This window comes from Geotrypetes seraphini, chromosome 4 (assembly GCF_902459505.1).
Source record: "Geotrypetes seraphini chromosome 4, aGeoSer1.1, whole genome shotgun sequence".
In the NCBI taxonomy this organism is placed as follows: Eukaryota; Metazoa; Chordata; class Amphibia; order Gymnophiona; family Dermophiidae; genus Geotrypetes; species Geotrypetes seraphini.
The window spans coordinates 208,564,936-208,591,904 of NC_047087.1; the positions used below are offsets into that span (position 1 = coordinate 208,564,936).

The following is a 26,969-nucleotide window of genomic DNA, read 5'->3' on the forward strand; positions in this document are numbered from 1 at the left end:
TCTTGCATTCATTGATAGATTGCTGACCCCCTATGAATCGCAAAGGGCACTGTGCTCTTCCCAATATCTCCTTGCAGTTCCTTCTGTCCGTCAGTTGTTTTATTATACAACACGTAAAAAAAATTTCAGTAACCACACCCCATTGTGGAAAGCCCTACCACTGACGCTGAGACAAGAAAAGAACTCAACAACTTTAAATCTAGTCTTAAAACATTTATTTTCAAAGATGCTTATGAGATCTATTCCTAGGTTTCCTTATTCATAACACTCAGACATTAGGCCCAACATTAAAGATTCTCTCTACCCCTTTTGCTTTTCACTTGCCCTCTCTTTTTATTTGTATGCAATGTATCCTTTCCATTTGCTCTTATGGATCATGTCATGTCTGATCTTGTGAATTTGACAGCCACCATTTTATATTTTTAACATTTTTTATTTTTGTATAAATTGTAAACCGCTTTGCACTTAAAAGCGGTATATCAAGACTAAAATAAATTTGAAACTTGAGAACAGTTCCCTCTTCAGTTGGTACCAAAGCAATCACAATCCACTGAGAAATAAGGAGGAGTAGAGGCACTGGGAACTTCCCTGGCTACAAACATTCCCGCCTTTGAGAACTCCTCACTTGCGCAGTTACATTTCAGTTTGTTTTTAATTTTTGATCCACGAGTTTCCATATCTGGACTTTTAGGTATCCCTGATGAAGACAGCATCGTTGAAACATGGACTGTATTGGGTCCTCAGCTCCCAATGTTTTGGGTCCTAGATATTTTTATGTGGATTATTTTATTGCGATTTTAATAAAGCCTGCATCTTGAACATCTTCTCCACAAGTTTTTGTTCTTGCTCTGAAACTTAGGAAATAGTGTAGAACAATGATCAATAAACAATTAACAAACAGTGAACAATAAATCAGTCACATGCGTAACTAAGAGTCAATCTGCTAAGTACAACAAGCAAGGGGAAAGAGAAAATGAAATCCCCTGTTCCCGTAATAATGTCTCTGCTTAATCTTAGATACAGAAGAAGAGGTCCCGAGATGGACACACCAGCAATGTCCGAGTCAGAAATCAGGCGAATCACAAAAAAATCTGCACAAGGAGGGTAGTATGGACTCCTACATATCCTAACTTAACCCAGATTAATCTGTTGTTCTGTTGCGAATACACAGAAGTCCATACTTTAGCTGATGTACTAAAGCAGTGCCATACATCTAAGGAGGAACAGATGAGCCTGCCGGCAGAAAATAAGAATAGCCTTACTGGGTCAGACCAATGGTCCATCAAGTCCAGTAGCCCTTTCTCAAGGCCAATCCAGGTCACTAGTACCTGACCAAAACCCAAACAGTAGCAACATTCCATATTAACGATCCAGGACAAGCAGTGGCTTCCCCCATGTCTTTCTCAATAACAGACTATGGACTTTTCCTCCAGGAAATTGTCCAAACCTTTCTTTAAAGCCGCTATCCACTCTTACCACAACCTCTGGCAATGCGTTCCAGAGCTTACCTATTCTCTGAATGAAAAAATATTTCTACCTATTGATTTAAAAGTATTTCACTGTAACTTTGAGTGTTCCCTAGTCTTTGTAATTTTTGACAGAGTGAAAAATCAATCCACTTTACCCGTTCTATTCCACTCAAGATTTTGTAGACTTCAATCATATCTCCCCTCACCCATCTCTTTTCCAAGCTGAAGAGCTCTAACCTTTTTATTCTTTCCTCATACAAGAGGAGTTTCATCCCCTTTATCATCTTGGTCGCTCTTCTTTGATCTTTTCCAGTGCTGCTATATCTTTCTTGAGATAAGGAGACGAGGATAAGGAGTCTTGTTAAATATCCCTTTATTAATAATTTCTAGCACCTTGTTTGCTTTTTTGGCTGCCGCAGTATATTGGGCAGAAGGTTTCATTATATTGTCTATAATAACACCCAGATCCTTTTCTTGGGCGCTAACCCTCAAGGTGGACCCTACCATCCGGAAACTGTAATTTGGGTTATTTTTCCCAGTGTGCATCACTTTGCATTTGTCCACATAAAATTTCATAAGCCATTTGGGCGCCCAGTCTTCCAATTTCCCAAGGTCTGCCTGCAATTTTTCACAATCTGAATGTGTTTTAACAATTTAGTGTCATCTGCAAATTTAATCACTTCACTCGTCATTCCAATTTCCATATAAACTAAACCTTAAGTTTATATACCGCATCATCTCCACGATGTGGAGCTCGGCACGGTTTACAAGAACTTAAAATATAGGAAGAGAAGGAAAAAAAAAGGTTTACATGAACTTGTATATAGAAGAGAAGAGTAAGGAGGGGATAGAATTACATTTTAGTGAAAAGCCAGGTTTTCAGTTGCTTGCGGAATAATTGGAGGGAGCCCAGGTTCCGCAGCGGGGTAGTAAGGTCGTTCCAAAGACCTGTGATTCTGAAGAGAAGGGATTTTCCCAGTTTGCCTGCATAAGTTAAATAGCACTGGTCCCAGAACAGATCCTTGCAGCACTCCACTTTTACTCTCCTCCACCTATGGCTACAAGAAATACAGTTTTCAACTTCACATCCTTAAGAGTCTCATTAGACAAAGGTTCAAACGGGGCCTATTGTAAACTCCCAAGAACTACCTTAAGACTCCAGTCCAGACAATGCTTCTTAACAGGTGGACAAAAAATGCTATACTCCTTACAAAAACCTAACTATATCAGGCTAAGAAGAAAGCGAAAAGTGAGACACCTGGGCCCTATATCAAGCAATAGTTGCCACTGGAAGCTGAAGGGAATTATACTGGAAGCTCTTGGCTACGTCCTTGTGCAAAAAAGAAGGAATACAAGATAAGAGAAGTCTGGAAGGGCAAAACACCGTGAGAACTACTCCAAGAATCGAAAACTCTCCAGACACTAGCGTAAGCCGCAGATGAAGACGTCCGTCTGGCCTGGAGAAGAGTACAAATAACTTGTTCCGAATAACCTTTAAGCCTCAGCTGTAACCTTTCAAGAGCTAGGCCGGAATACCCAAGTAAGACGAATTTCCATGTTGATTGAACCCTGGGTTAGGAAATCCGGACGTACCTGGATTACTTTGGCATGAAAGCGAGCCATGAGGTCTAGATCTAGGATATCTCACCTCTACACAATGAGCAGGAACACCTGAGTGGACAGTGCCCAATTTGCGGGATGTAGAAGATTTTTTTTTTCCTGTCCCGCAATGTGATCCGCCAAGAGAAGAGGAAGATGAGCTACTACCCACCAAAGCAGGACTATTGCCTTCCTTGGCAACCCAGGACTTCACTTACCTTCCTGGCTGTTGAGAAATGCCAGTGCCGTGACACTGTTGTAAAAGACGCTCATCGGCCAGCTCTGAAGCATGGCCTGAAATGCCTGAAGCGCTAGTCCGACCATCCACCACTCCAGAAGATTGAGCAAGCACTGAGCCTCCTCCTGAGACCAGACTCCTTGGATGAGGATTGAAGGCACTGAGCCCCCCCCCACCCCCAACCCAACCGACTGGCATCCTTGGTGACTAGGAGCCAGTCCAGCTATGATCGTGGCATGTCTTTGAACAGATCATCTCACTGAGCCACCAATTCATGCTGAGTGATGCTTGAGGAGACCACTAAAGACTACCATTGAAGCCTTGAGATACTGGGAACTCTCAGAACAGAAGCGACTGCTACAGCATTTTCATATGAAAGTGAGCCCAAGGCCTCACTTTCAGAGTTGCCACCACAGATCTTAGAACCTGTATATAATCCCATACCCGTGGTCTGGGTGACTGAAGAATAGTACTGAGACTGTAACTTGTCGCCCCAGTCTCTGGGAAGAAACACGTTCCCCAACTTTGTGTCGAACAACACTCTGAGATGTTTCAAAATTGGAACGGAAGAAAAAAGCTCTTTGGAAATTTGAAAATTCAGGCAGAAAAATCACCTGTTTAAGTTACTGTCAAACGGTCCTGTCTGGAAGACACCCAAATCATCCGGTCATCCAAGAAAGGATGTATCTGCATCTCCTCTTTGCGACGAAACACTGTCACTACTACCATCACCTTTGAAGGGATAGAGGGGTACAGATAGAACTTGAGGTAGGTTATAGAAGTGGTCAGAAACCACTTCACAGGTCGCAGACCTGATGGGCCGCCGCGGGAGCGGACCGCTGGGCGAGATGGACCTCGGTCTGACCCAGTGGAGGCAACTTCTTATGTTCTTATGTTCTTTCCCTTAGACGCAGCAGATGAATCCATAGACCAATGGGATAGCTCACATCTACCAGCAGGCGGAGATAGAGAAACTGATTAACAGGTGGTCCTATTGGCTGGCACTCCTCCTGTTTATCCAGTATAGCTCCTTGCCCAAGCATCCGTAACCATCAATAGGCATAGCATGTAAAAAACTTCTTTCCCATAACAAATCTCAAAATGCAATAATACAGAAAACAACCTGCCATAATAACAAACTGCGAAAGTTGCAAAAGAAAAAACCGAGAGACAATATCCAGAAAGGGTGGGGCTCTGGATTCATCTGCTGCGTCTAAGGGAAAGAAAATTAACAGGTAAGAACATAATTTTTCCTTCCCTAGCAACAGCAGCAGATGAATCCAGAGACCAATGGGATGTAGCAAAGCAATCCTCAATCTGGGTGGGAAGCAAACGCCGCCTCCGCAACAACCGAAGCACAAAACGCCCCTACCGCATGCGCCCCCACATCCAAGCAGAAATGCGGAGAGAAAGCACTCTCGGAAGACCAATTAGCCGCGAAACAAATCTCCAAGGAAAAAACCTCTGGGCCGAGCCCAAGAAGTAGCCATCGCTCCGGCGGAATGGTCATGAAGTTCTTTCGCCACCCGCTTCCCTGCCAGCAAGCAAGCATAAAGAATGTCCTCCTGGACCCATTGAGCGATGGAGGCTTCAGACGCCGCCATACGTTTGAGGCATCCCTTGAAGAATAAAAAAAGGAGATATAAACAACTAAAAGTCGTTAGAAACCGAGCTCACGGAGAACGCTACGTACGTATCAAAAAATGCAGTGAATAAAAGCACTGCTCCCAATTTCTCCTCCCAGGAAGAAGGAAGGAAAAGCGAGCATGATATAAAAGAAAGGATGACACCCCCCTAGAAAGAAATAGTGGTACCATCCGAACTGATACCCCATATTTCGGAAATTAGAAATAGGAATCCCCGTTGAACAAGGCCTGCAACATAGAAAATTGCAGAGCTGAAGCCATGGCCACAAGAAACCCCATGTTCAACGGCTAAGCCCTTTAGAGTCCCAAAAGACAAGGATGAAATGAAGCCTTCGGTAAACTAAGAAGAAGTACGTGAAGATTGTACTTCAAACCGGGCTTTCTAAGAGGCGCATGAATATACCGCACTCTGTGTAGGAACTGAACTACATGAAGCTGAGAAGTAAGCGAAGAGCAATATACCTAGCCCATGTAACAAGCCAAGAATGGCACTAGAAGCTGAAGGGAATTGAACGTTAAGCCCTCGGAAATACACTTGTGCCAAAAAGGAACTCTGGAGTGGTTCAAACGTTAAGAAGCACCCAAGAAAGGAAAGACCTCCAAAAGGAAGCGGAAGCCACAGGAGAAGACGTCCGTAGCACCTGGATAAGAGAAGAAACAACCTGCTTCGCATAACCCTTACACGTCAGCCAAGATTTTTCAAAAAACTAGGTCGCAATACTAAAGTAGTACAAATATCCATGTTGATCGGACCCTAGGCGAGCAAAGCCGGAGATACCAGGAAACTCCTTAGTCCGGCTGTTGAAAGACTCATCAAATCCGCATAGTAAGGATGGCGCCGCCAATCTAGAGATTCTACAAATACTGTACCCAGAAAGCGAGCTCGAGATGGCAAATCCAAGCCATCACCAGCCAGCGGAAAACACTGAAAAAGAGAAGGCAGAGGCGAGAAAGGAGCCAGGCAGCTACCCCCTCTAACTCCCACTCCCTGGGCCCGCCGAATAAGATAGGAAGCTTAGAATTGAGAGACGAGGCCATGAGGTCTAGGTCAAGGATATCTCATGTCCATAAAAGGAGCTAGAACGCCTGAGCCACAAATCTCAATATCCAGGATGCAGAAGATTACACTATTACTAACATGCACACTTTCCTTTCCAGAGCGTACACAGCGCTGTACACTGTAACATATAAGAAATGGGCCATGCTCAGATTCCGCGGAGAGAAAGTCTATCCAAACTCTTATCCTGATCCATAAAAGGATCTGCCAACAGAAGACGAAGATGAGAGTCCACCCATTGAAACAGACCAACTTCACCTGCCAACTGAGTACAACACCTACTGCCCAAGCTGTAGAGAAATACCCCCATCCTAATACTGACCAAAAGGAACCTCAGCGGCAATCCGGAAGAATGATCTGAAGCTCCAGAAAGGTAACCTGACCCTGCTCAAGAGTAGAAGAATGAACAAGTACTGAGTCGCCTCTGAAGACCAGACTCCTGGAGCTGAGGATGGAAGCCACCGAGCCCCCCAACCCGACAGCCGGGATGGTCAGTGGTCATGAGCTAGTTCAGCAAAGACCGAAGCATGCCTTGAAAAGAGAAATTGCGCTGAGCCACCAAATCATATAGAGCGATGCAGGAGGAACATACCAAATAATTGGAGCCCTGAGATACCGGGAACCACCGGAACAAAAGCGACTGCTATAGCGTAAGAAGGGGAAAGCAAGCCGAAGTTCCCAGTGGAGTCAGCAATATGGATCCCAGAAACTGTACAGAATCCCATACGCTTGGTCATGGTAAGCGAAGAAGAATACCAATCTGAGACCGAGACCCCACGCCCAAGTCTCCGGAAAGAAACACATGTCTCTCCTATATGAATAAAAGCATTACCCCGATATACCTATAAACAGTACAGGAGAAAAGAGCGCTGTACAAATTCGAAGATGTACGTGTAAACAACTGAGGAAAAGATACCACCCTTTTCGTGTTAGTCAAATGGCCCGACTGGAAGTCGTCCGAATCAAGCAGGCAGTCAAGAAGAAATTAGATGAATCGCAAAAACGGTACCACCGCCCACGTGAAGCCCTGGTTAGGCGAAATGGCATGTGCCAAAACCGAAAGCGCTGCTCCAAGAGAGTCAGGCAAACCAAGTGCCGATTCGGAGTCCATAGAGAAAATGTAAATATACTCCCAGGTTGTCTGCAGAAATGTGTAACCCCGAGAAACTAATTCAGCAGAATGGGATCCAGCCTGCCCAATGCCCCCGTCTCAGGCACCATGCAGTAAGTGGAACAACACCCCTTAGTTCCCGAAGAACTACAAGAACTGTCCTGAGGACCAGTAACACTGAAAAGGGAAACACAAAACATAGAGACTCCAAGAATGAACTGGAAACCTGAGGAGGATGCAAAGATGCAAGCATCCTGAAAAATCTTCACAGCCCCCTGCCCTGACATTATAGTGTCTTTTCCCTCATGAGAAAGCCTGAAGAGTCATTGGAAGAAGTCAAGATCCCCTCAGAATGAAGTGCAGAAGGTCAGGGAATGGCAGGATGAGACTGTAGGATCTGTAAGAAGATTCTCCTAGGAAAAATCTAGTTTCACAATGTAAAGAGGAATATACTGGAACCATGAAAACAGTACTAACCCCATGCAACATGAGTGAAATACGTATGTCCTTTAAAGTGAATACATACTAGACTCAATCAAGATGCTGCATCTACCGCCCCGTGGAAAACAACAGCAGCCTTACAGGTATCGGACAAAGCTCACATTGCTAATGAGAACTTCAGGGATGAGGCTAACAGCCACATAGCGCGTGATCCTCCGCGGGTTTGATAGAATAGGTAACTGGCTCCTGGTTAAAAGGAGCTGTACAGCCCTTCCTGTCTGGTCGAGGGGCCCGTCTAGCATGTGCCATGAGAAAATGGTGACAGGAGAAACCAGCGTGATAAGCATGGAAATCTGAAGTCTAGGCCCCCTCAGAAATAGAGAAAGAGAGTCCTGGCCGCAGGAAGATGCGCAGTGACATTATGCCCATAGACACAGCCCGAACTTGGCAACTGTTTGCACTAGCTTTAGGCGTATATATCCTGTGCCACTACTAGACACATGCAGCCCAGCACAGAGGCCCAAATAAGGACAGTTACCAACAGACAAAGGCTCAATCTGCAGCGACCCCAAGAGAGACAATGAGATACCTGTGTGAAATACAGGGCACTATCTTACTGCTGATCTCACTGTGCTGTGAGTTGCCGTATGTCACCCCAGTCCGGAGACAAACCGAGACTGGGTGACCTAGCACAGGTCAGAGTCTCTCTGGTAAACCCCTTGAGTGCTAACCCCAGAGTCCGATTAAACAAGCAGCTTCCTTCAAGGGAGTACAGCAGGAACACAGACATAGATATATAAACCTGCCCAAGCTTGTCCCAAAGCTGGTGAAACACATACAACTTGTCTGAACCGGAAAGGAGAGAAGCCCCGGCATACCAAAGTCAGCTGGAAACAAACTACCGGAACGCTGCAGCTCTCCCGCCATCGCCGGAGACCCAAGCGCACGCCTGATTCCCGCTGACACATGGCCGCTGCATCAACGCTCCTAGAAACATAGTCGGATTCGTGCCCCGCAAAATTTACTCTGCCGCGGCTTGCATAGAAAGAAAATCAGACTCGGGGAATAACCAGAAGAACGGCCCACAGCGCCGGAAAAAACATGTCCCATCTCATGCGTGCTGCTATAAACCGGCACCTGCACAATCAGCTGCACATGGCCGTGACAAACACCAATGAAAGAGAGCCTCAGAATAAACAGGACTACTGCTGCACTGAAACCCAACAATGAGAACAAGTACGAGCATGAAATCGCATCGTTACTACCACGCTGTAACCAACAAGGAAACCAAGCGCGTGCATGCAAAGGGCAGGAAGTCCCGGCTCCCTCCACGGATTTCTAGTCATAAAACTTAGCCTCAAAAAAATATCCATACCTTAAATGTACGATGACCGAACCCTAAGTACTAAGACTCCCAAACAGAACCTGAAGTTCAAACAACCGTAAAAGCCAGACATACTCACAAGCCTGTTGTTAGGGCCGGATGAAGCCAGTTTGCAGCAAAAGCATGGCAGAACGAAGCAACTGAGGTCTCTTTTTTTTTTTACAGAGAAGGGAAAGAAGAAAAATATTGAGACCCAGTCAGACCCTCTATCACTGGAGGGAGGGTGAGGCAAGGACCTGGGGGGGCCCAGGTGTAACCCCTAAAGCTGGCACCGTTCAGCCGGACACCCTGTCTCACTGAAGAGAAAATCTCAACAGGAGAAATAGCATTGCCAGCTCACTGAAGAGAAACCTCAACAGGAGAAACAGAATGGCAGTCTCACTGAAGAGAAACCTCAACAGGAGAAACAGAATGGCAGTCTCACTGAAGAGAAACCTCAACAGGAGAAACAGAATGGCAGTCTCGCTGAAGAGAAACCTCAATAGGATAAAATAAAGTTCCAGCCACAGCCAGAATTCAGGAGCTAGTTGAATAGTGACTTTTTCCTGCTGGGAGATAGAGAATACTGGATAAACAGGAGGAGTGCCAGCCAATAGGACCACCTGTTAATCAGTTTCTCTATCTCCGCCTGCTGGTAGATGTGAGCTATCCCATTGGTCTCTGGATTCATCTGCTGCTGTTGCTAGGGAAAGGGAAATATGATCAAGGCCTGAATTTAAACCACTTAATATACAAGTGGTATATATAAATAAACTTCACCCAAGCTTCTCCAAAAACCAACTTTCCTTAAAGGGAAGACGCACTAGGCGCAATCCAGAAGCTGCATTCTCCGTCCCATAACAAACAATTTGCACTTTGATGCGTATAAGACCAGGCTCCCATCCTGAAAGAGAACTTCAGGGATGATTCCAACTAATAAGTCTTTGCCCCCCTGAGACCTGCCTGGGGTATGACTCTGAGCTGAAAAGAAAGGTAGAATAGTCAAGTGAACTGTGACCAATTTGTGAATGGGTACTTAATAATACCTTTTTCATTGGCTTTGGCATTCAAAGTGATGCCCTTGGAGGATTAAGTGAGTGGTCCAGGGTCACCAGTAGCTCACAGCCCTCCTAGCCAAGTTGGAAGCTGTCTAGCACATGCTCTGAGAAGATGGCAGTCTCAGAATCCTGTGCGACATCCTGTGTAACAGAGGCTGTGCCGCACTAGAAAGAAAAACAGTCCTGCCTGGACCAAAAAACGAAATGCCACCAGGCTACTATGCTTATAGTCTCCCCGAACTCAACAACAATCTCTACTACGACTAGGAATCACTTCCACAGCGGTACTAGACAGACGGAGAACCGCAGAGGCACAAAGAAGAAGAAAATCTCCAACTTGTATAGCCTTATTGAGGAACCCTGACAGAGACAAGGAGAAACCCATACAAAATACAGGGTAATCTTCTGCCACTGCCAACACTGTGCTGAGATCTGTCTTCAGCCAAAACTAAGCAGATTAACACAGAGCTGAAACTCCGTGCAAAACGGTCTCAGGCCAATCAGGATGGGCCTCATGCCAGCAGGACTCATAGCATATGAAAAAACCAAGTCGGGAGAAAACGGTGACCGAGCCCGACTGCCACTTCATTACAAAAGACGGCATGAAAATTGCCGACACATCTGCCATTCATAAAAGATATGCCATGGCAAATGCCAAAAAAAAAGAACAGGCTCGTGGAGGAACTGCAAGCATGCTACTGAGCTCCCTATAGCGCAATGAAAAACTTGCGTGCCTCCTGCACATGTTAAATGCCCAATTCCTCTTGCACCCTGGCAATTGTAGGCGCGGAGCTCACCTCCAAATGCAATAACACCCGTGTACCACCACAAGAGAAGAGTAGCTGGACTGCGCTTCAACTGCGCAGAAAAAAAAAAAGCAGCGTTGTCGTCTGGCAGCATAAAATTTCTCCCCCACAGCATCTGTTCAGCCAGCCGCACACAGGCCCGATGGTGTTCAGTGCTCCCTACAGCGCAAACATCTTTCTACTGCCTCTGCTGCCATGCCGACAATGTGAACGCGTGCAACGCACACAAACCGCTAACAAAAATAAGTAACTCGTGTCAGAGACCCAAACCAGCAGACACAATAAACAAAGTGAAAACTAAAATTCCTCTCAGCTAAACTGACAGGCACAAACTAGCATACACAATAAATAAAGTTAAAACTCAAATTCTTCTCACCTGCACTGACAGACAAATCGGCAGAAAACAAAGTTAAAACTAAAATTACTGTCACCCGAAATGACAGGAAAGTTAACTAAACTAGCAGAACTAAACAAAGTAAAATTAAAATTTCTCTCACTCAAACTGACTGGAAAGATGTGAAGACTGGTAGTTGTAGACTTAGACTGTCACAGACCAGCTATAGCAACTTTCATCTCTTCTTTTTTTTTTAAGTGGGAAAGAAGAAAAATTGAGAGAATCACCAATACCCTTCAATCCACTGGAGGGGAGGGTGGAGCAGTGACCTGGGGGGCCCAGGTGTAACTCCCAAATTTGGCACCATTCAGTCAGACACCCATGTCTATGGGAGAAAGCAAGAGAGGGAAGACAGGTTCTGGCAGTCGGGCAAGGAAGGGCGCAGTGAGAATGGCTGTGCGTGAAGTGATGACCAGTGGGTGACCTCGGGGAGAGGAAGGCTGATCGGCCGGTCGATCGAGACGGCAACATGAGTCTATCACAGAGCCCGGGATGGGCTCCGCGATCGACTCGCGTTGCCTTCCCGATCGACCAGTCAATCGCGATCGACGTATTGGGCACCCCTGACATATAGTATTCTCATAAATCCCAACTCTGCCAACTATGCTTCTAAGAACACCAAAGTGAAATCTGCGCAAAAACAAGCACATACTTTTAATACACCAATTTTTTACCGATGTACATCTTCATGTAATTGGCCTTTTCTATATATAACATGCTTTATATGCAGAAATAAAACTTTATAAAACTAGCCACTATATATAGACAGAGACAGGAAGGGCAAAATCATTAACTAGAAAAAAACAAAATACAAAGATTTCAAATCTGGATATCTCACCTTTAATGTGACTGTTATAAGGACTCAAAGAAAATATTGTTTTTTAAAAAATTATTATACTATTCATGCCAGTCATCAAAAGAAGAGTACAGTATGTTGAATACGTGAGCAACAGCAAGTTAAATACTGGCAGAATACCTGAACTTTGAGGATGTTTATGAAATGATTTTTCTTACCTAAATTAGTGCTGGACTGCAGGTCCTGAGAATGTTCATTGATGTCTGTACTGGATTGAAGCAAAACTGATGGTAGTGTTGAACTTCTTGACTTATTTTTAATATTGTGCTCTGCCAAATGCCAATCGTCGTCATCGTCATCCTCACTTTCACTCAGGTCATCAAATCCAAAATACTTAATTTTATAGTTTGAACGTCCAGAACTTTTTGAACCCCCTTCATCACCAACTTCTTCAAAGCCAAAGAACTCCAATTTGGCATCTTTTTTTGATTTGGTATTGCTAGGCCTAAATCTGGTTGTCGTCTTGATGGCAGCTAAATCTGCCTTCTTTCGGAGACGCCCAGCTTCTCCTAAATCTGTAGAAGCTGCTGTGGTAAACTCGTCCATGCTGCGTTCTAAGGTATCTTGTATAGTAACATTGCAAACAGACACACAAGAAGGATGGAGAACAGTGTAGTCTCTAGTCCGTCCAGCTGTCCTGGTCCCACTATTTAAAAATGTTTTGCTCCCTTGGTTCAGATCTTCTTTATCAGACACATAATTAGATTTGGCTACAGAATGACTAGAATCATCCAACAACTTGTCAAAATGTGATGATCCTTGTTTTGTTTTGTTGGATCTGCAGTATGTCCTGCAATTACTTAGCTTGACAACAGTTTGGGGTACTTCTTCATTAATGCACTCTTGGAGATTTTCCATTTCATCTTTATCTGTAACACTTTCTTCTTCATTCTTAAATACAGAAAGTTGTTCACCATCAAAATCTACTATAGATTCCTGTATTCTGATATCTTCTTGAAGATGTTCATCCCACTCAAAAAGATCAGTTTTTAATGGGTCCTTGGTTCTAGTTATTCCTACTGGAGAGTCTATGTTTTCTATTTGAGAATCCCAAACATCAAGGTCCTTGGCTTCAATGCTACAATCTCCAGCATTCTGGTATGGAGAGCAATTATTTTCACTGTCATCACTAATTGCCAGTATTTGTTTACCTATAAAAAAAAAAAGGTATGTTAAAAATCAAATCAAGTACCAAAGATACTCTTACTACACAGTACGCTGTTTTTTGCCATTTCATTTCTGATAAATGCACAAATGAGTGATCACTAAACAATTAAAATAACTATATATTTCAAAAAGCCCTTTCATATAATGATTTGGGCAAGATAGCACTACCCAGTAAATACTGGAGAATTCAGATCCGTGAAATCAGTATGCTCACTTTGCTTTGAACTAAGTCTACATCATTCACAAAATAATAAGAAAAAAGGACTGAAAAATCTGATTCATCAAGCTGCCTAGGTTCCTAAAATTCAGTGGCTATTCCAGGCTTGAAAGAAGCAGTTTTAACTGGCCTGGGGCTGTTCCCTGCCACCAGGCTGCAAAGAAGATAAAATTAGTTTACGGTGATACTGTAGTGATCATGAAAGCAGTTAGCAAGTGGTTCAAGCAATTTCGTAATCAATGTTCCCTATAAGCCAGGGAAGCAGATATGCAAGTCATGATGTATTCTGAGCAGCAGTTGGTTTCGGCTGGCGCATGGTGAGCGGAGGGAAGGTCGAAGGCAAGCGATTTCTGAAAATTATATTAAAATTATATTAAAAATTTGAGAAGTTAAATTACAACAGAATCTCCGTTATCTGGCACCCATGGGGATTGGTGAAAGCCAGATAAGTTTTCTTGGTTAATTGAGAGTGCTGTGTTAGATCTCAATCCCCCCTCCCTCCCGCCCTGAAGAACCAACACAACGGTCTTGAGCTGTAAATCCCTCCTGCCTTCCTCCCTCAAGCCAATGACCCCTCTCCCCCCAGCTCATGACCCCTCTCCCCCCAGCTCCCTCCCTTTCTTTACCCTGTGAGGGCTGGCCACGAGCAGCATGTTTTAAGTTTTCTTCCTGCTGACTGGCTGTGCTTCAGATAAGGAATAGAGGGAGGGAGGAGGGATTTGTGGCTCAGGACTACCACCGCTTCTAGTTCTTCAGGACTTGAGGGAGAGAGGTTTGCAGCTCAGGACCGCTGCCACTTCAGGGGACTTTTTTTTAACTGAGATTCTATTGTATTTCTATTGAACTGAAAAGAAAATATTTAAAAAAACAAACCTACGTAAAATATGTCACACTACATGGAATAGTTTCTGATTGTCACAAAATTTTTTATATTAGATAAAGGGAACCCGAGTAAACACTTAATGCATTACTTAAAGGAACAAAATTATCCAAACACCTGTATCACCCCTTAAACAAGTTACTGCCTCATTAAATTTAACTGGTTGCACCACTTTTTAGCAGCAATAATTGCAGTCAAATGCTTCCTATAATTTGATATCTGTCTTTCACATTGCTGATTGGATATTCTCCTTAACAATTCCCTAGTGCAGTGCAAAATTCACGACTCATTCAATAGTGGCAAGTTTTCCATGTCCTGAAGAAGCAAAGCACTACCACCAGCATGTTTGATAATTGGCATGTTATTCTATTTCTAGAATGTTATATTTGCTTTACACCAGATATAATGGGAATATACATATAAAGGAAAGATACATTTCTATGCTCACCAGAATATCAAAAAACATCAGGCATTTGCTAAAGGTTATACCTTTAGGTCTATATTCCTAACAGACTCACTAAAATAAACATTTAAGATCCATAAATGTAAAATAACACTACAAGCATATCTCTGTAATATCCAGAGAGGCAAAAAACTGTCCCGGAGTCACTGCTGCAATGACGGTCTCCATTCGAAATCACAGAATCTTGAGAGCCACAGTCATGTGCTGAAGATCCAGAAGAGGCCTCCACTCTTCAGAACCATTCTTTGGCAAGAGAAAATATACGGAGTATCTTCCTGAGCCCAAGAGGTCGGGCAATATTGGGTCCCTAGTGTGAAATTCCACCAAGCACAGGTTGGAAACCTGAGCGCTTTGACCGGGCGATCTGAGAAGATCCACTAACCAATCTTATCAGAGGTCGAGCAAATTCCAGTTTGTAACCTGACCAAATAAACTCCAACTGGTCGGGTATAACGCACATCTAGACAGGCAGAAATGTTTTGAGATGGCCCCCCACTCCACAATTGGGCATTCATTGACCTGGTACCATTGTGCCTGTGCATTAGGAGGCACAGCACTGAAGTCGGGAGGCTAGGTATGTCTGTAGCCATTATACCAGCATTGATAGCCTTGAGAAAACACCTGCTACGTGTCACTTGAACATGTTTGGAAGCGAAGGGCGCCAAGAAATCAGAACGACCAGAACCCCGGGAGGACCGGGTCTGCTATTAGGCCGAGTCATAGTAACATAGTAGATGACGGCAGATAAAGACCCGAATGGTCCAGACTAGAATCCATGAAGTCATCCAGACCTCTGCTAAACAATCACAGCTTCTGAAAAGGCAGCCCAGCCAAAGGAACCTTGAAAGTGGAAACAGTAGCCCACTGCAGGCAAAGCTGGATTACTCTGACACCCGAGTCAAACTCGTATAAGGGCATATACAATGCATCTGGCATATAAACTGTGCCTGCCAAAACAAAATTGAAAAGAGGGAACCACTGCCTCACTTTCCAGAGTGTGACATGCGCAAGCGATACAAAACGTCGCCAAAGCAGCTTTAATGCCTGGCAGCTGCATCAAAGAGCTTCCTGAGGATCACCTCCACATGGTAGGCCTGTATATCTTCTAATATGGAACCACCCACATTGGGGGTAAAGGTGCATTTTGTCACCTGTGCTACCAAAAATCCACCCTGGGCTAAACCAAAGTTGCTGACACTCCCTTGCCATAAAATCCCAGCATGGCATAGCTCTAGCATAAGTCAGCGCACTCTCTGGAAAATTAAACTGCTCCAAGACCAGAATGCACATATAATAATAATAATAACAACAATAACAATTTATATACCACAGGACCGTGAAGTTCTATGCGGTTTACAATGATTAAAGATGTTACAGATTGAGTGGAATAAACAAAGTACTGACTTAGTGATTAACAGTTCTAGAGATTGTTTGTTGAGGACTAAGATTGTATAGGTTGGTTTCCTAAGTATTTGGGAATGGCAGCAAGTATACACCACAAAGCCAGGCGGAAAAAGTGACCAGAGCCAGCTGAGAGACCAAAAGACCTCTTGTAAATATTCAGAGAGAAGGCCTGGCAAAGCTGCAAATTCAAATAGGCACAGGCTCGTGAGAGCATGTCCAGGCTCCCAAAACCCCAAAGAGATCCACAGATCCAGCACACAGTTCCGAATCCTGATCTCCCGTCCTGGGAAGCGCTGCACCTGTAAATAAGGGGTCAACAAGCAAATCCTCCTCATCCAGATCAGGGTCAGGCAGCGCAAGCATAGCGGCAGGGTGAATCTAAAACATGCCCATGGCTATCACAAAATTCGCACCAAAATTGCAATATTTTTCACATTTTCCAAACTTTAAAAATAGTGATTTTAGGATTTTTCAGAGAGGGAACATAGGGAACACTCAAACACTCAAAACCCCAGTTTTCAAACCTCCCCCGATGTCACAGACTATCAGCCTGTTTGTACTCACTGTGACCTGAAAGCAAGCATGCATTCAACTCTCTCACAGTAGCTGGATGAGAATCACTGCTACAATGCTGGGAAAGCTCCTACAGAGCTGATCTTTGAGCTGCCAGTCAGACTCCAATGTCTGACTATACCTTCACCCTTGTGGACAATTTTATGTACACCGCAACAACACAGCCAGCACCCTATGAGACACCACTGGCCCTCCTAAGGATGCCTAACAGCCTGCGCGCAACCCCTGAAGGTGAGACCACCTCAGAGACCAGAGAAGACTATGCAAACTGGTCAACAGGTACCCAGAAGGAGCAGCTTGTCAGTAGACCGAAGTCTGTGAATTCTCAAGCAGGCAGAGCTTTAAAATCGTTTCAAGCACTAAATTACCCAAAAAGGGGACAAAATTATATCGAATTAAAACAATAAAATGGGGAGAGCAGAACACACACAACTGCATGGAAAATAAACTGTAGAGGGCGCTAAACTGCACAGTGAAGTACTATAGAGGCAGAGTGGATTCCTTCTGCAGCCATGTGACTAAAGGGAAATAACCCTGCTGTCTAGAATGTTTGACACTTGTTCCATAATTTTTTATTAAATTTAAGAAGTATCCAATTCTAGAAGTGAATAATTAGATATTTGCCCTCTTTCAAATGGTATAGAGCAACGTCTCTCAAACTTTTTTTAACTTCGGCACACTAAACGGAGCAAATGTTTTTTGTGGCACACTAAATGCAGCAAATGTTTTTCATGGCTGGAAAAAATTTCTGGGGAGAACACTGTTGCCGTTAGTTTTCAAGGTCAAATCACGTCAAATAATGATGCTTATCTGGGCAGTTGTATAATAAAAAGAATGGATAAGATAACATGAGAAGTGAAATTGTCATGAATCAGAGGGATACATACCCTGTAGGTCCTAAAAGCAGGCTTGAGGATTAGATATAAACTATGAAGACAGTGGTGTACCTAGCATATGTGACACCCAAGGCCCATCGTTTTTTGACACCCCCCCCCCATCTGTATGAAAAACATGATTTTTAGTAACAATCCACACATCATACAAGAGTGTACCTAGGAAAAGGCAGCATCTTACATACTGCAGTGAGCAGTACATCAATACACCTATTGTAAAACTAAACAAGCCAGACTAGTACAGATCAATCCTACACAGTCAATCCTAACTGAAAACCATGTCTTTCGAACACACAGAACACACCTAACATAAGAACATAAGAAACGCCTCCACCGGATCAGACCGAGGTCCATCCAGTCCGGTGCTCCGCACACGCGGCGGCCCATTTAGGTACTCTTTTTTGGAGACCCGACTTTACCGTATCCCTCAATATGATATGCAAGAAGGTGTGCATCCAACTTGCGCTTGAATCCCAGTACAGTAGTCTCTGCCACAACCTCCTCCGGGAGTGCATTCCAAGCACCCACCACTCGCTGTGTGAAGCAGAACTTCCTGACATTTGTCCTGAACCTGCTGCCACACAGTTTCAGGCTATGACCTCTTGTCTGTGTCACCTCTGAATATGTTAGCAATGCTGCTTCCTGGTCTATTTTATCAAATCCTTTTAATATTTTAAAGGATTTGATAAAATAGACCAGGAAGCAGCATTGCTAACACCTTCACCTAGTATGGAATATGTAATCACAAACTAACCCCTCTCCCTTTTACAAAACTGTAATGTGGTTTTTAGCCATGGTGGTAACAGCTCAGACTCTCATAGAATTCTGAGCAATTACCACCATGGCTGGTGCTAAAAAAAAACGTTCTACAGTTCTGTAAAAGGGGGATAAAATAGAACGTAGACAAAGGTTAAATTGAACCACCAAGAAGCTGGACTCTGCATACAATGCAACACCACAGAAACAGCGATGTATCTCCCCTAAAGCAAAAAAATAAATAAACAGAATTTTTATCTACATTGTCTTCTCTGGTTTCTGCTTTCCTCATAGTCTTGTCACTCTCTTCCTTTCATGCACTGTCTACCCTCTCTCTGCCCTTCTATATGGCATCTTCTCTCCTTGTATTCCCCTTACATCTCTCCTTTCACCCCTATTATTCTGGCATCCATCTTCTTCCCTTCCCTCCTCCAATGGTCTGGCATCTCTCTCCTCTTCTTCCCTTCTCTCTCACACCCCCATGGTCTGGCATTTCACTCTCTCCTCTCCCTTTCCCCCACTTCCATCAGTATCTGCCCCCTTTCTTTCCTTCCAACCCAATTCCATCCAGTATTCTTCTCCCTTATGTCTCTCTCTGTTGCACTATGTATTGGATTTCAAAAGTGAATAAAGAATTTTTAAAAAAAAAAATTATTTTGGGGCTCTTTTACTAAAGCTTAGTGTGCACAAAACGTTAAGAAGCCCATTTTTATACCAATGACCTTCTTAGCATTTAGTATAATATTCCAGTTTTAATGACTACTTTGTATTAACCACTGACAGAAAGGAAAACTGCCTGAGGTTTCTGAGTACTTAAAAAAAATCAAAACAAAAAAAAAACTATGGCAGAGTACTTTGAGAAATCTGCTTTCAGTCTCCTGCACTAGAACTGGGTCACTTTCAAGCAAGTTTCCAAATTCCCCATTTTTAAGTGCATCTAAAGAAAATGGGGCTCAGAACAGTACAAGTATATCAGAAGTGTATGCTTTTGTTACAGGTCACACGGTATCCTGAAAGAGTAGGAGGGGGAGAAAAAAAATTGGTTCAGAAGTCTCCTGCCCTCCCCCAAGCCACTGCCATCGTGGAGCAGGCCCCCAAGCCGCTGCCATCAGATAACAGTCACCAAAGCCGCCACCGCCCCAAGCCCTCCCTGCTTCAGGCCGACCAGCATTCCTCTCCCCAATGTCAATTCTGCTGTTGGGGAGAGGAAGGCTGATCGGCCTATTGGGGAAATGCTGCCGGGTCCTGCACCAGTCTAGAAGAGGAATGAGTAGTGAGCCATCCCTGAAGACCCGGCTCCTAGCGCAGAGGATTGAAGACACTGAACCACCCCAATCTACAGCCTGGGCAACCCCAGCAATGAATAATGGATTGGAAAGCTGCTGAAGACAGCATCCATTTTCCCATTTCAAGATTGTCTGCTGTGAAAATTGATTTGAGTGTTGTCTATTCCCACTACATGCACCGCTGAAAAAGCCTGAAGATGAGACTCCAAAGCAAGCCTCCAAACTCAGCTGTGCATTCTTGGTGCCTCCTTGGTGACTGACATATGCCACCGCAGTAGCACTGACTGAGAAGACTCGGACTGCTTGCTCTTCCAGACTGTTCTCCAGTCTCTGCAATGACAATCGAATAGCACGAAGTTCCAATCTATTGATCGATCATTTCTTTGGGAGGCCGACCAACACTCCTGGATTGTGCGTCCGTTGCAGTGAGCACCCCAGCCAAGCAGGCTGGCATCCATTGTCACAATTACCCACAAGTCTATTCAGAGGGGCATGCCCTTTTATAACGTCTCTGGATGGAATCACCAGCTCATACTGGTCTGGGCTTCTGAAGTCCTTGGCAAAGATATCTGCAGGGGATCCAATTGAGGAAACCACCTTAATAGCAATGCGCTCTGGAGAGGATGCATGTAAGCCTTTGCCCATGGGACCATGTCTATTGTGAATAACATGGAGCCAAGCACTTGGGAACTAGTGCCACATGGACTCAGCTAGTTTGGACAACAATCTTGTTATCTGGGTACACAGCATCTGTCTGTGTCAGGGCTGTTGAGTCAGAGACAATTTTTGGTATTTGGAGTCGGGAGTCGATAATGTACCAACTGCTGATAAATTTCAATTATAATTAAAAAATACAGCAAGTTCAAATGTCCCATTTCACAAACAATAGTCATAATTAACACATTGTTTGTGGACATGCGTTCTTAACCCTCCCTTTTATCCCCATCCTTCATTCTTTTATCCATCCTACCTCACTAACTACCCTCAAGTCTCCTCCTCCTCTTAGTTTTCAATTATCTTGTTTATCCTTCTCATTCCCTCTGTCCTTGTCAACAGTGTCCCAGTCTCATCTTTCTTAATTCCCTCTCTCCCTAGGCAGGCAGGTTACTTCTCTCTTTTCATGTATCTTTGTTGGATTTTTTTTTTTTTTTTTTTTGCTTTTCCAGATTTTCTTCCCCCGTGTTACTCATTCATGCTCATTTTTCAAATTTTTCATTCCAATCATGTTCTCTTTCTTTCTCCTCTTCTTTTTTCTTCCTTGTTTTCATCTCTTTCACTCTTTTCTGAAGAATATCCCCTACTCTTTGCTGACCCAAAGCACCAGACCAGGGAGTTTTTCTATACCAGCTCAACGCCTTACCTTGCTTTGCCTTACCAGTCAGCCATGGTGCAGCATGGCTCAGCCTGCAGCAAAGTAATAAATAAAATATAAGGCCTCTGAGCTACTGTAGGGCTCAAGGCCCTGCCACATTTCCATCCCTTCCTTCAGCATAGACTTCCTTCATTAATAACAGGAAACTTAAGCTAAAAGAGAAGGCAGAAACTTGGCAAGGAATTGAGCCTTGCAGCAGCTGAAGGGCTCAGCATTGTATTATTCTGTCTTCCTGTTCTGCATGTCCAGTGCTTTCCAGTAGCACTCGGTTTCAGTCCTAATGCTCTCCTGCTTCAGCTTTGCAGCACAATTCAGCTGTGCTGCATGAACTCTGATGCTGGTCATGTGGTTCTAAACCTTGAATGACTCAAGATAGAAAGAGATTTGGACCTCAGCGTCAGAAGTTCCTGAAGCACACAAATCTTAACTTAGCTGAGTCACGCTATGTAAAATAATATTAATAATACATTTTATTTTATACTGCAGTACCTCTCAGTTCTATGCGGTTTACAATAATGAAAAGCTGGACAACACAGCAATAGTGGAGGTGGGAAAAATAAACTGAACAAGGGCATTAAAAATTTCCAGGCACCATGATGATCTAGCACCTGATATTAACTGAGCCCTGCAATAACATTTTCAGCCAAAACGGGTTTTCTATCAGTTTCTGCACCAAAACAGAAATTCGGTCACCCTCTATTATATACCATAGAAGATTATATTATATTTTTTAAAAAATTATACATGATTCCTCTTTCACCTTATCAATGTATCATGTATACCTTGAAGACAGACCGAGATTTTTAGACTAAAAAAATGGTCCAAAAATTAGGTCTTGGATTATATTACAGTCTTCCTCCTCTATCGCTGCAGCAACCCCTCTGAACAGGCAGATTTTTGCTACTGCGATCAGCACGTGCCCCCCCCCCACCCCACCCACGTCAGCTCCCCACTCCCTCCCTCGCAAGAATAACGCCCATATCCCTGCCCAAACCAGAACATCAGCTACTGCTCCCTCCCAAGCCAGAGGAACACCCGCACTCCCCCCCCCCCCACCCTGCGTACCACCAGAACATCAGCTAGCGTGACTTGCATTCCCCCAAGCCTACCATGATCTCCTGGTGGTCTAGTGGCATGTTGGGGCAGGTGTGATTCCTGCCATTCTTCCTCTGGGACTTCCAGCAGCACTTTCGTGAGGCTGGGAGCCTCGTGAGACTGCTGCTGGAAGTTCTAGGAGCCATTTTTATTGCGGAGGAAAAATGGGCAGAAATGAGTGGGAATCGCTCCTGTCCCAACATTCTGCTAGACCACAGTAGGCCTGGGGGATGTCAGTCTCACTTGCTAGGGAGAGAAGGAGTGCTAGTTGATGTTCCGGAAGTGCGCAGACAGGAGTGTGGGTGTTCCTCAGGCTTGGGAGGGAGCAATAGCTAATGTTCCAGTGGGGGTTGGAGCATGGGCAGTGGTGCGGGTGTTTCGCTTGCTTGGGAGGCATGGAAGGAGCACAGTGGGGCACAGTCAGAGTTGTAGGCACAGGTGTTTCGCTTGGAAAGGAAGAAGGAAGAGAGCACTAGCCGACGTCCCAGTGGGGTTGGGGCATGAGTGGGGTAAAGGCATGCCCTGATCGCAGCAGCAAAAGTCTGCCAGTTTGGGGGAGGCTTGCAGCAGCAGTGGAGGGGTATATTAGGAGGGAGGGTGGTAGGGCATCACAAGAGAGGAATGGTAGAATATAAACCCTCGGTTTATATTTGTGTTACCATTTTTTCCCTATAAGGGAGGGGGGCAAAAAAATGGTACCTCTGTTTTATATTTGGATAGGTTTACACAGTAAACTGAAAATTACAATAAAACAACAAAAAAAACAAAACAGGAAAATAAATCCAATCCAAAATTATCTGATATTAAAAACATAAAAAAATGTAATACCAAATTAAATGAAACACTACTAATCACTATGGTGAAGTAGTAAGGAAATCTCTTTAACAGGCAAAAAAACAGAAGGACGAGAAAATGACTCTGGCCAAACAAGGGATGGAGAAGTTCCCAAATATTAACTAGACAACACATCTGAGCTACCTAGAACATCCCCCGCAATTAAAAGGGAACCAATCACCTTAAAGGAGGAGGTGTTTCAGTATCCTTGGAGCCATATAAAAGACTTCCTCCCACTACTAGATGGAGTGGAGATGTTTCATCATCAAACCCATAGGTGATTGTGGCTGCTGAGGAGGATGAATGTGAAGCCATGGAAATGGAAAACATGGAGATTACCAAGAACCTTTAGGAGAGGAAGACATGGAAGTTCTGGAGTACTGGCAAGCTGATGCAAGAGTCTGCACTTAAGTAAACCCAGGTGATTTTTTTTCTTTCACACAATCATACAGATGGAGGATAGCAAAAATACTTTTAAGCTATCCTGTAGGTGGGGCTGTGACAGACTGAGATAGCCAACAGGGAATAATACTGGTTTAAAGTTGGTCAATCTAAAAACCTAGAGGCAGAACAAAATGGAAAGATATTCCAAGACAGATACAGCATATTATGTGATCCATTCTGACTACTGGGCAGAAATAACTATTGGTTTTGAAAAACTTTCAGGAAATAAGCTGAGGCATGAGTAATTTGGTCAGAGAAATTACTGAGGGACTTCTGGGAAATCATTTCAATAAAGAAAGTTGCAGATTAGAACAAATTGCAGATTAGAATCAATTTGTTCTGTGGAATGCTTTCTTCCTCTTGATCTAAAAAGTAAGGATAAACATTTAATGGGACTTCATGAGCATATAAGGGAGAATTTTCTGCTGTGTTGATTTAGAAAGAGATTTAAATTTATCCATTATAAAAATGAAACAAAGAACATAGAAAATGAAGGCAGATAAAGACCATATGGCCTATCTAGTCTACCTATCCATGCCATCTACTATCTCTCCCTCTCCCTTCGAGATCCAGTGTACTTATCCCAAGCCTTCTTGAATTCAGATATACAGTGGTACATCGGAATCCGAACACCCCAGAACTCTAACAACTTGGAATTCAAACTATTTTTTTTTTTAATTAAATTTTGCCCCAGAATTTGAACGCTGCTTTGGAATCTGAACATACGGGAACTGCAAGCATTGCTCAGCCCAAGCTTCCCCTCTGACGCAACTTCCCATTTCCATCTAGGCGGTTCATGTCAGAGGGAAGCTTTTGGTTGAGCACTGCTTGCAGTTGCCGATCTTGCTGTCTATGCCGGTTGGGGTTCCCGATCTTGCTGAGTTTGTGGGACCAAGGAACGGATTAATCCAGTTTCTATTATTTTCAATGGGAAAAACTGTCTTGGAACTTACACATTTTTGAAACTCAAACAGGGTTCTGGAACGGATTAAGTTCAGATTCCAAGGTACCACTGTATTTTTCTTCTCCACCACCTCTATCACATTCACTATCCTTTCCATGAAAAAGTATTTTCTGAGGTTATTAGTCTATCCCCTTTCAATATATCCCCCTCATTCCAGAGCTTCCTTTCAATTGAAAGACTCACCTCATGCATATTTGTGCCATGTAGGTATATAAAGTCTATCATACCTCGCCTATCTCATCTTTCCTCCAAAGTATATATATTGAAAATATGTTGCTGGAAGATGTGCAAACCTTTGTTAAGCCCAACTGTACTAAATCTTGTCCACAAGTTTCTATAGGACAGACAGTCTATTAACAGTTATTAGTCGGTTAAATTTTTGAGTTTACCTGGGAAAATAGCAGTACGAAATAGATCTGTTTATGCTCGGATACTACTTTGCGACCTAGATTGATCTATGTTCCGATTCAACAGGGCAGGTCTTATGTGTCTGCATTCAAGTTGAGGCTCTTATAAAGCCTTCTGCACCAACTAATTTGTGTCATGAATCACTGAGTTAAACTCTTATTCAATCCATCATAGATGATAGTCTGAATGAAAAGTAGCGCCAAAAAACTATCCTACCACCTCTTCATTTTTTTGCTTACTCATGAAAGGGAGTGTGGCTTAAGAAAGCTCTATCTAGACTCTAGATTCTAGAGTAAAAGGATGTAGCATAACTCAGTTGCTGCTGTCCCTTAGAGCTGGCAGAGGAAGGAGCAGGGAAAGTGGAAGAATTAGGCTTTTCTGGCTCAAAGAAGAAGATAGGGGTGTTTGCAAAATATTAATTTTATTTAGACATAAGGAGGTGCACTGTGTAGGGCTCATATTAACAAGGCAAGGAAAACAAGGTTCTTTTTCCCTGTTTTGTATTAAGATACAAAAAGCTGTCCAAATGAAATGCACATCTCTATTTACATATACTATAATTAATAAAGGATTATGGCATACTTGGGTTAAGCCATTTCCATATAAGTCTTTTTTATATACTGTTTGTATGCTTTGGGGACTAACAGGAGTTGAAGATGGGCATTCCTTTCTGGGTTCATGTCCATGAAGCAAACTTAAAAGTAGACACCATTAGTTCTATGTGGAGTGTCTAGTTCCATGTAGTGTGGCATGGTTCTCCTGTCTAGCTGTGCTCAAGAGTTCCAGGGAAGACTCCAGTCCAGAAGATTCCAAAGAAAGCTGAGTTTTGGTGTAGTTCCAGATCAGTCTCTGGTCTGTTATTTTTCATACTTTTTTTTTTATTTTTTTAAGTGATATTGCTGAAGGGCTATCTGGTACGGTCTGCCTCTTTGTGGATGATATCAAACTCTCCAGTATGGTAGACACCCTTGATGGTGTGTGGGTAACATGAGGAAGAACCTGGTGAAGCTTGAAAAATGGTCTGGAATTTGGCAGCTAAAATTTAATGCTAAGAAATTCATTTGGGCTGCAAAAACCTGAAAGAATGATACAGTTTAGGGGTGAAGAACTTTTGTGCACCAAAGAGGAGCGGGACTTGAGTGTGATTGTATATGATGATCTTAAGGTGGCCAAACAGGTAGAATAGGTGACTGTGAAAGCTAGAAGGATGCTTGGGTACACTGGGAGAGGAATAGTCAGCAGAAAAAAAAGGAAGTAATAATGCCCATGTATAGGACTCTGTTCAGACCTTATTTAGAATTTTGTGTACATTTCTGGAGATCACACCTTCAAAAAGATGTAAACAGGATGGAGTCAGTCCATAGGAAGGCTATTAAAATGGTTGGAGGTCTTCATCATAAAGTGTACAAAGACCGACAAAGATTCCATATTTTCATTACACAATGACTGCAAAAAAAATTATATATTATATAAAAAATTATAAATATATATAATTTAAAATTTATATATAATTTATATAAATTTATATAATTTAAAATATATAATTTAAAATTTGTGTCAGTTTATTGGAGTACCTTTTCTCCCTTGAAAGGTTAAACACAAATTCCCTATAAAATGAAAATGTACTGAAAGGGGAGGTGCTTTTCCTGATATTTTCCAACCTGCTAGATGCAAACTGGAATGTCCCAATTGCAGAAACAGAAAGAAGCCGAGATTGTTAATAATTTTCAAAAGCAGAGTGAATAAAAATTCAAAGATTTTAAAAAAAATCAGATTTTTAAAATTTAAATCAGATATTTAAAAAATATTTTTTAAAAAATCAGATTTTTTAAAAATATTTTTTGGTAAATTCTATCTAAAGATACTATTTAAGATATATTATAGTCCAAAAATGAATCATGAAATAAGTATTTGTTTTTAATTATGTAGAAGGATGTTGCATATTCATGCAATGTTTAAATTTTTTGGTAAATGAATTCTATTAATTCATTCATAATGTCACAGGCAATTTTTATCACAGATGTTTGGTTTTGCATTTCCCAAAACTGTAAATGTGTGTCTGCAGAGATAACATGCTTCTTCATAGCAAAAGTGTTATAAAATATACAGATAAGAAAAATACTTTAGCCTCGTTATTCCTTTGTAAATCAATGTACACAGAATCAACCCCTTACC

At 43.0% G+C, this 26,969-nt stretch overlaps 1 protein-coding gene across 4 annotated transcripts in view; it reads right to left on the bottom strand.

The window, feature by feature from the left end:
- Positions 1 to 26,969, bottom strand: part of WAPL (WAPL cohesin release factor) — a 315,421-nt gene that overhangs the window by 258,741 nt on the left and 29,711 nt on the right. For all 4 annotated transcript variants that reach the window (XM_033941573.1, XM_033941575.1, XM_033941572.1 and 1 more), the window contains one exon: positions 12,197 to 13,189. In XM_033941573.1, coding sequence (XP_033797464.1) covers positions 12,197 to 13,189 — 993 coding nt within the window. The remainder of the gene's footprint in view (positions 1 to 12,196; positions 13,190 to 26,969) is intronic.